Below are 10,649 nucleotides of genomic sequence, written 5' to 3'. Positions count from 1 at the left end.
GCTTTCTCGTGTTTGGGGGGGGGGGCGGGTTAAGGAACATAAAGCCTTACAACATCACGGCTCGGACGTGAGGTTTTTTCATCTCTGTAGTTCCTGGTAGGGGTGGCTCCGTGGGTGAGGGATAGCGGGGGTGAACCTTCAGGACGGGAGTTAGGTGAAGGCTGTCGGACCTTCGCGCCCCCCTGGAGCTGAGCTGGAAGCCGCCGCGCCTCGGTAGAGGCGTGTGGAGAGGCAGCAGCCTGGGCTTCTGCGGGAGTCCGGCCTCGGCGGGCGGCACTGCGGAAAATAGGTAACGAATATTCCCGGGATTCCCGCAGCCGGGGAGAAGGGATGCTGCCAGGCGGCTGCAAGACAGTACCACTCGCAACGTGCCTTCGCCTGGCCGACGAGCAGCGGGTCCCCGCTCCGAAGTGTCACCTGCCGGTGCACTCAGGATGGCACCTACAACTTTATCCAACTTGAGAATAAAAAGTACAACCTGTTGAAAGAACGGCGTGCCAACTCCCGGGCTGAGCAGTAACTCTGAGCCTGGCAAGCTTTTCCTCGCACGTAAATTAACTTTTTATCCTTCTGACCCAGATCCCGCAGATTAGGTTTCCATGATTTCCTTACAGAAGAAGCACACAGGCGTGCAAGAATGTGCCTTCATAGAGCGGTTACAGTCAGCGCTCTGTGGCTGAGCCAGCCTGGGAGGGCAAGAGCTCTATGGGTTCTAGAGGTCAAGTCAAAATGGATAGCTGAAAACCTGTAGTAAGTGAGGCCTGTCTGAGGGGAAGGTTGCCACGTTTTGTAAGTTACAATTTATCTACAGTGACTGGAAAAATTGTTTGCCTGGAACAGTTCCCAAATTTCCTCCTATTAGAAACAACATACATCCTGTATGGTCTTGTACCTGTAGCTGGGGCCTTAGTTTTCCAAGAAAATTAGCCACTCTATTTTCGAATACTCTTGAAGCAGCTATCACAAGAAGTTTCAACTCACGTGGCCTAGTTTCTTTGTCTGCAGACATCAACATTTTAGGGAGATTTTAAAGCAGTTTCTCCTGTTGGCGCAAACCTTCTGAAATTATGTGCTTTTCAGTACGTCAGCATTCCTGTAGCTAAACGTCCTGCCTACCTTAGTTCACAACTTTGAATCTTCAAAATTGCATTTCTGTCTAGAAACTAGAGGAACAGAGAAAGTGTGGCCGATTTCTGAGGCCACAAGTTTGGGCAATCCTGATCCCAGCCATCTCAGTTGCAGAATTTCCATTTGCTTTGGCAAGAGCAGATTTCACCCCCAGTTCTTTAGGTTTTCAAGACAAAAAAAAAAAAAATCCCTTCCACTACTATGCTTACAGGCTCATAAATGTGCTTGCCTGCAGTAACAGGGGGTCAGACCTCCAAGGAAATCTTTTCAAGTCTTCATGTTCCTATAAAATAGTGAAAACCCCATGGATGCCTGATTCTTATGTCTGGAGTAGGTGTGGAGCACGGAGTATTGGTCCAGATGATCAGGAAGGTAGATCCTTACCATGCATCAGAGTAGCTGGAGGAGTAACTGCTTAAATGCTGTGGCTGGATACAAAAGTGTAACATCTCAAACATCAGTTTTGCAAAAGTTAAGCTTCCTAGTTTGCAAGGTCAAGTCTTGGTGATGTCCAGTGAGCCTTTACTCTCTGCGAGGGTTGTGCCATGTTTAAGTGAGACCTTCTTGGGGTGAAATCATAGAAATACATGCAGAGATCAAGTAATTAATGGCAGTTTCAGTAGTCATGGAGATCTGCCATAATGTTCTGGGAGTGAAAGAAGTCTTCCACAAGTGTGGCAACTACCTACTGGCTCACACAAAGGAGTAGTCTGCCTCTTGGGCTTTCCTTGTTCAGATCTACTTAAAGAAGTAGTGGCAAACCTTCTATGGGTACAAAGCACCATTACTAAATGTATATCCAAATGAAAGGCCTCTTGTTAACATTGCAAAGGACAGATTTGTAGCCATCTGACAAAAATTACTGAACCAAAGCCCTATGTCAGTTAAGGAGACAAGGGTTGTGAGTAGCAGCAGGAGGACTGAAGAGAGGTCCTAGGTGAAATTTCCTCTCTGAAGTGCTATGATGTCTCTAAGCTGACTTGGTAAAGACAAACTGGGCATCATTAAGGGTGTGTCTGTGGTCAGCACCACAAAAATCCCTATGGCTTCAGAAAGGGAGTAGCATAGACAGTGGCTTTGTCTAGGCAATGCAGGGATTCCCGCATCTCTGAGCCATCCCTGAGCCATGTTGGTGACCTAGGACAAGCTTCTGGCAGAGTAGTGATTAGGAGCAGGCGTGTTGGGCAGGAGAAGGCTCAAGGTAGATACTAGTTTTGGACAGGGGAAACTCATCTCAATTGTCTTAATGCTACCATGTATGTTGCCTAGTTTCCCTTGCCTGATCTGGCAGGGGAACAAGACTGCTACAGTCCCCTGGTACTTTCCTGGTTGTCTGTGGGGTCATGAGGATCCCTGCACATGAGGGTAAGGGGCCTCCACCAGCCTCTCCACGAAGGCCCTCTCATTCCCTGTCTCATGGAAGCAAGATGGCTCTGCTTGGGTCTGCAAGGTCCTTACTGCACATCATCAGCCCGGACTTGTCCTGGAGATGCGTCTTTCTGACAAGTGTGATTAGCCGACGCCAACTGGTACTGCAGTGTCTCTCTCCATGGTCCAATCTTTGTAGAGGCCTTGTTTTTTGTAACTCAGAAATAAGCATCTCTTTTTCTTTCTAGGTATTGTGCACGGAGTGGTTGTGACCATTCCACTCTGAAATGAATTAGTTTAAAAGCCAGGTGAGTAGTTACATTATTCACACAGATTTTGAAAAACTTAACCAGATTTCTGTTCACACCTAGACCTTTTCCATTGACCATACTTTCTCAGGAGCTCTTTTATAGGAATAGATGATCTCCTCCTTTAATAAATGAACAAGGAAGGTTTTAGCAAAACAAGCCACCTTTCTCAGGTTTTTATTATTATGTTTTCTTTTTTTATATATATTTTATTTCTTTCCCTATACAAAGGGCTAACACCAGTGCCAGTAAACTGTCCTTAGCTTATTTAATTTGCAGATGTTCACAAATTGATCAGTCTCACTAAATTTTGGTTTGAACATAAAAGACACATCATTTGTATACTTCAAAAGAGATACATGTGGGAAGGATCAAGAGACTTTGAGAAAATGTACTAAGACCGTTTTCTACAGAGAAGAAAAATTCCCATAAGCACTATATTTTGGTTTTATGGGTATTGGCCAGTATTTCATTCTTGGTGTAATCTCCTTTGACGTTAAAAAATGAGCTGAAAGCATCAATAAGAGAAATAAATGACTGCACCTAATCAGTATGATGGTATAGGAGCAAACAACATTTTCTCAATGGATACAGACTAGACACTTGAAATCAGGGTCATACTCTGAAAAGAGACTCAATTGGCAAGAAATGGGAGTAGATAAAATAGTGCCATTTTACTTAAATTGCTGGCAGAGAGAGAGTGCGCCATGTTCCACTCCATGGCTGTCAAAAAGCATGAAAGAGAGCTAACGGGAAGAGGTTGCGAATCCTTTTAGGATCTTCCCATCTGAAATACCTAATAAAAATATTCTACATTATAAACTTTCTATTTAGGTACTTTTATGGAAGACTAGGGTTAAAAAGAAAGAATGAGATTAAAACAGTAAAAAACTTCAGACCTCTGCAGTTCTCCTGCACAACTTTAAAATGTTATTCAAATCCAAGTTCAAGCTGATCAAATAGAACTACCCATAACCAAGAAATAATGCATATTTTGTGGGAGACAAAATAGACTACTTTGAGTGGCTTATTTTATTGCTAGTTATTACTGTCACCCAGATAACAGGTTGCTGTTCACTCAACTACTTAAGATGATTAAACTCACCTCTGGGCTCCTGTTATCTTTCAAAAATCCTCTCTCAGAAGAGAGATGAGTCCCTTGTCTTCTCCCCCTGTGGTCCCCATCTGTGGTTTCCACTGGTGCCACAGTGGTCTTTCGACTCCTATTCCCGGCCATTAAAGCCCCTAGCTGAGTGCCCAGGAACATCTGCTCCACAGCTCCCCTCTCCTCAAAGGTTTTGGCTGAAACTCAGAAAGCAGGAGGTGAAGGGACTTTGGTTCTTCAGCACACTCACTCTAAGTAGTTTTGGTTCTTCAAGTCACTTATAATTTTTCCTAAGTAGTGTTACATGAATCCTTCCCATTCTTAAGACAATAAAAGCTGGGTTTCCCCAAGAGTCTTTCACTGTCCTTAATGTGGAGTAATGGCAAGCAGGCTGTCCTTGTTGCAGTTGATCCGTGAAGTTTGCCAGGGAAAAGTGGTTTAATCAGAAAATGTGAGCACCTCAGCTCAGAAATTATTTGTGGCAACTGGCTGAATGCAGACTCTTGCAAAGCCCCAAGGATTTTTCAAGTCCTGGGAGCTTTGGTTCCTGAGCAACACATTTGAAGCTTTTGCAACCACTGAGAGAAAATTGGTGGCATTTGTTACCTTCACTGCTGCTGTTCAGAAGTGAGTAGGTGATGAAGTTAAAGGAAGTTATATCAATTCCACATAGTTATTTTCCAAGGGAATATCATGCATTTATGAAAAATATCTGGTTTTGGGAAGTTGCAAAACACAAAATTATCCACAACCTGGAAATTTTTCCAGTTCTTGATAAGTGTTTACTGCAAAGAAGTTGTGAGCATTTCTTCTAGGCATTTTCTAACAAAAAAAAAAAAAAAAAAGTGAGCTGTTACTCATTCTTTGAATAATGGATGCTATTTTTTGCAAAGGCCCCAAGCAACACACGGGCAAGTTTTCTTGGTGCCTGTAGGAAGGTGGTATAGCAACAGTTGTCGAAGGAGAAGGGATGCAGAAGTCTTTATATCACTTTTGTGGTGTTTACTTTTGAAAAACTGGATTGAGTTTCCAAACATCCAGTGGGGAAGCATTTGCCATCCCTGGGAGCTGTCTCCTTCATTGAGGGGAGCGATCGGTCTCCCGCTGTCGCTAAGTGTAAAAGCCTGGGTCTGGGAATTTATAATGAGATCTCAGGAGACAGGTTTTGCTATTACTAATTGCTATTACTCATTTGAATGGGAAGATTGGTTTAGACATCTGTGATAGTGAAACTGCAAAGCACTGCAGAGCTGTACACAAAAATTAAGGAAAGTGGTGTTGTGTGCAATCCCTTGTTCTCAAGTGAATTTGAGCACTAATGATCAAAAATGAAGGCCCTGACTCCAGCAAAGCATGAGCGTGATGTTCAGCTTGTGCTGAAACCCGTTTCCGCCACCCCAGACCTTATTTCCCAGTGCTGGGACAGGGGGACTTGTGGCTGTAGCACAGGCACAGGGTTTCTCCAGCCTCCTGAGCACAACCAGTGCAGCAGGCTTACCTGCCCCTTCCCAGTCACAAGGTAGAGCCGTGCATGATGATAATGGTTGGTTATTCCATATCTCATGTCTGAAGACATCATTGATGTTAGTAATAATTGCATATGCTCCCTGCTGTAGTAGCAGGGCAGGCTGAGTTCAGCATTTGCTGTTCTCCCACTATCCTTGCTTTTACAAACAGATGGGCCTCATGTACAAGTCATGTCTCAGTTGCATTTAGCTAACAAAAGCAACAATCAAAATCACTTCTGCGTCCACAAAGAATAATGAGGATTAGAGTCTCGTCCAGTGTGCTGGCAGACTCATTTGCATTTCTTGATCTGGCTATTCCCCATCTTTCCACTTTGTGAAAGGATCTCCCTGTACGTCTTTCTGTCCCTAAGACAAGAGAGCTAAAAAGCTTTCATTATGGGTGGGGGTAAGATGATGTTCAACACATCTCCTTTATACATAATTCTTATACATCATATACTTCTGCCACAATTATCATATAATTTATGCCTCTCCAGAAAAATACACCAGTCGTCTCCATGGTCGCCCTGTTTATCATCTCCGGCTGCAGGAGCCGGTACTGGCCAGGTGCAAGGACAATAGCTGGCTATTCATTTCTCTGCACCAGCTGTTCCCCTCAGCATGCACCGAGTCTGGGTCCCGCTGATGACAGCCCTGTTACGGCTGCTGCTGCTGCTGCGAGTTTAATTTTAAGAGCTAATCCACACTGATCATCCTGAGAGCATGCATAACTATAGCAAGGGGTAAGCATATTTTACAGAAAGGCATATTCCAGGCTTTAAATTTCTTACAGAATAGCTTATAGGTCTGTGTGAGCTTTTGGGTTTTTTTTCCGCAGCCTCATGGGACGTGGACTGGTATGATTAGGTAACACCAGGTAGTGAATCGCTACCCTGCTATTGACATCCACTGAATTTTGTGCTTTAGCATATGGATCAGATATGCCTGAGAGAAATAAGTGGATGCCAAAGAAGAGCCTGCTGTACATCTCAGCCCTACAAAGGCCCTGGAGAAAGCAGAGCCTGATCCTTGGCTTTGCTGTGACCCACAGGAGTCGTTCTGCACCAGGCAGCTTAGAGGTGTTATGATAATGCTGGGGGAGGGGAGAAGGGGAGGAGGGGAGGAGGAGAAGAGGAGAAGAGGAGAAGAGGAGAGGAGGAGAGGAGAGGAGAGGAGAGGAGAGGAGAGGAGAGGAGAGGAGAGAAGAGAAGAGGAGAGGGTGTTGCTGTTAAAGAGTTCATAATGAATTGATGGCACAGGAAAGAACAGAAAAATTGCTTACTAAATGTCACTAGACCTTTGAAGTCCAGACTGAGGATCAAGGATTTAGTCATTTGCTTTCAGGAGGATTTCATTTGCAGCTGTATGAAAGCAATGCAAAAAAATGAGAAATTAAACTTGAAAAATCTTTTCTTAGCCTCTATGATGTCATTTACAGATCTCTTTCAACTATTTGTTTTTAAATTAATTTTTCAACTAACTGATTTATTCCAAACCTTTTTCATTAATATTAAACAGAGACAAAACTGGCTTCTTATAGCTATGACGGTTACATTTAGCTTCCATCAATGGAGATTGTCCTTCCCCTCTTTCTTCTCCCAGCTCAGTCTATTATATTGTCAGTCAAAATTCCCCACTGAAGAATGTACTTCTGCCTCTGAGATTTCTGCTCACTTCCCTCCAGCTAAGAGGAGGAATTTGCCAGTACCTTGACCTTTCTCTCTCTACTAATCTAACTTGAGTCAGTAGATGCCAAAGGTAGCTTAGTTATTTCATATTTTTCCAGTTTTATCTGCTGATTGTCATTCTTTGTATAGGCTCAGGTGTCTGCAGAATAGTACATTCTGTTCTTCTACAGACCAACAAAACAAGACAAATGGGATGCTGTAAATACAGTAATAAAACCCCCAAATAAATGAAACATTGAGAGAGGTGATTCAGAAATAGCTTCAATTCCAATAGACCCTGTATTAGTGACTCGAAATTATGTACACAGCCAATTAACTGATAGTTCATGCTGAGATACAGAGATGGAGACTGATGGCTATTTTTTGTGAATATTGACTTTCCCTCCAGGAGATCTGCCTTCTCTTCCCAGCCATTGCACATGCTTACAGTGTGATGTTGATCAAATCACCCTCTCTCTTTAGTCTAAAATTTCCCATTCATTAGAATAAGGACCATGATATGGCTGTCCTTTGTAAAACGCCTTGAAATCCATGGATGAAGTCAAGCCTTACACTGAAAAATCACCAGCAGTATGCATTACAGAGCAACTCCTAAGAGCCTCAGAATGCTATCCTGAAATAATACAAAAGTGCATTCAGTAATTTAGGAGTACTCTAGCCAGATAAACTTGTCTGAAAAGGCCATATTCCCACTTCATGGACAAGTAGCCTTTTTTTTTAATTCAGTTTTGACCCTAATCATACCAAACGCAGAAATTATTAATATTTCCTGCTAATGGAAAGTTCCAAGGGAAAAAAAAAAAAAAAAAGGTAAAATAATTAGAAATACCAGGGAAGGATGGCTTCCAAAAGAAATTAAATTTCTGACTGAATCCTGCAGTATAGACAATTGGTGCCTCAGGTAGGGGGTAAGGAGAAAAAGAAAATTAGTCTTTCAGGATGCCTAAAGAAAACCAGTTACTCCTTGAGTATTTAAATTACTGTTCCTCTTCTTTTTGCATTTTAACCCTAATGCTAAACCAAAATTCAAGTTTCTGTAGTCATTTTCTGTTAGAAAGAGAAATTAATTATAAGAGAGGTGGGTGTCTTTGACATAGCTCCAAATGTTTACAAATAATGTACAAAATCTTGTTTCCTTGAACAAAGCACAATCCAGCAAGTTAGAGACAGCTTCTCAGAAGGGGGTCTGGCATGGCCAGCCACCAGTGCTCAGCTCATCAAGATCCCAGGAGATTTCCCCAGCACCACCTTCCCTGTGCTTATTCACACCGTAACTTATGCTTCACTTTACCTCCACCCTCTCAGATACGCTGGTCCTCCTGGGCTGCTTGCACAGAGGCACCGTCCAGTCAATGAGTGTTGTACCTTGAGGTCTCTCTCAAAGCCTCCACTACTGGGCACAACATCAAATTCACAGAGTCCACCTCAGGTAATTTCAGAGAAAAGTTGAAAAAAAGCTCTCAGGGCAATCTGAAAGTTCGAAAAGGAGAAAATAAGAGAACGCCCAATGAACTTTCTTCACCATAGAAAACTACCATTAATGTGAGGGCATTTGTTACTCTGGGCCTGACCGCTGCTTTGAGCATCTGAGGTAGGTAATTTTCAGGAGCAGACTCCATTAGGTAACAATTCAGTACACTTCTGCCACAAGAAACAGTCAGGATGACGTGGGCAGGATGGGGATGGGTAAAGGTGATAAATAGCTTAACACAAAGGTGGTACAGATGCCAACAGCATCTCTGCTTGGCACAGCCATTACTGCCAGATTCGACTTCCTCGCCATTCCTGTCACAGGCTAAAAGGTCTCTCTTGCTGTAAGGAGTAGAAGCATTTTTTTCAACTCCCAAACAAAAAGTGGATCGTGTATCACAAACTCTCACACCAGGAAATATGCATGAACTTATAATAATGAAATTGTGGTATATATGTCATTTCCAGCAGCAAAAAATCTGCTACCATTCAGGAAGGAGGAACTAGAAAAAAACCTGAGAGGTCTTTTTCATTATCTAATTTACCATCATTCCTTGATTTCCCAGAGCTGTGGGCTCTGGGGTAGATCATTAAGGCTCCTTCCCTCTTTTCTGTAGTACAGAACTCTGCACTACAGAAAAGAGAAGCTGGCATTGGAACCCGTAGGGATGCCATGAACTCTAGCAATTCTAGCGAATCCATAGAGAATTTATGGAGGATAGCCCCAGGCACATGATCAAAAGAGCAGAGAGAGTGAAGGTGATGTTCAGTCTTTGGAAACACTGAGAACAGCTGAAGTTTCTTGGAAGAACTGAGCTTTTTCTTTTCCTAAGTTTCCTCATCTCTAATGAGCAAGAGTACTTCTGGCAGGTATTGAGTTTAGATTTAGACTGCAGTGTTGTTCACTACTCTATAACAAAAGTCAAACAGATTTAATGTCTAGACCTGTAAATCCTTTGCAGTGAAAAAGGAAAAAAAATGTACTTAGAAAATGAAGACCAGTTAATGGGAGTGTATGCATGAATGGCCTGTAGGGTTTTCTCATTAACTGCTGTGCTGATTTATATTGTTGTCATTGCAATCTTTTTGTAATATGTTTCATTATATTCAATGAATATTGTTACAATTAGATTGAAATTTGCCTTCATAGGAAGCATTGTCCTCACTGAAGGACAAGCATGATGTTCTTGGGCAACCTGTAATACAATTTGCCACCTACACCTGTCAGCTCACGTCCACTGGATCTTCATCACGATGCACAGAGACAGACCAGAATCTGGGCAACAGTTAACAAGGTGGTTTCAAAACACCCACATCTGCACTAAGTCTCCAGGTAAAAGACAAACAACCACCTTTGTGTGGGACTGAGGAAGGAAACATCCAGGCACCTCCCTCCCTGGTTCAGGAAGGGTTGAAAGCAGCTGCTTCTGCTGAGAGCAGCCCAAAGTTGGCCTGCCCCAGCAGATGTGTGCACACACTGCAACTAATCACACTTTGTACATCAGACTGTAAAAACAAAGACCAATTAATAATCATTTCACCTTACCAAGAAAATAAATACTACTACCCTTATCTTACATACAGGAAAAACGAGTCATCAAGCTATCACAGAAAGAGCTGAGGCCAGCGTACAGACCGGGAAACAGGTATCGAAACACTCCAGTTTACTTTCACCCTACTTCTCTCAGGAATCAAAACTTACTTCTCTCTCGAACTAGTTCCTCTGGAACAGGGGAAAGCAGCAGCCAACCTGTTCTGATGTCCCATGGACCATCATGGGCAGCAGGACCCTGCTCTTTGCCAGGAGCACGTTGCATTTCCTAACTTGGCTTCTTGTAACGTATTCTTTGTTTGTTGAGAGGATATGGGGTCTCGAGGATCCCCATGTGGTAGTTCTAGGGGCTTCTGTTGCTTCTATAGTAGCAAAATAGCAGGCATGAAAAACAACAGTGACGAGCTTTGAAGACCAGCCAGTGGTTCATTTCCATTTAGTGTTCAACATGTGTGCATAGAAACACAGGTGCAGATTAAAAGCTTCTCATTGAAAAATTAAATCAATAGCCCAGACTTTCCT

The 10,649-nt window shown here is 42.9% G+C and overlaps 1 protein-coding gene across 1 annotated transcript in view; it reads right to left on the bottom strand.

Moving 5' to 3' along the window:
* Window positions 1–10,392, bottom strand: part of HECA (hdc homolog, cell cycle regulator) — a 37,421-nt gene extending 27,029 nt beyond the window's left edge. Inside the window, exons 1-2 of the mRNA XM_026844542.1 lie at window positions 10,278–10,392; window positions 8,471–8,529 (exon numbers count right to left, since the gene is read on the bottom strand). Of these exons, the coding sequence (XP_026700343.1) occupies window positions 8,471–8,529; window positions 10,278–10,392 (174 nt within the window). The remainder of the gene's footprint in view (window positions 1–8,470; window positions 8,530–10,277) is intronic.
* Between the last annotated feature and the right edge of the window lie 257 nt (window positions 10,393–10,649).

The sequence above is a fragment of the Athene cunicularia genome (assembly GCF_003259725.1).
Source record: "Athene cunicularia isolate RWA chromosome 3 unlocalized genomic scaffold, athCun1 chr3_part1, whole genome shotgun sequence".
Classification (NCBI taxonomy): Eukaryota; Metazoa; Chordata; class Aves; order Strigiformes; family Strigidae; genus Athene; species Athene cunicularia.
This window is presented reverse-complemented; position numbering and strand designations above follow the sequence as displayed.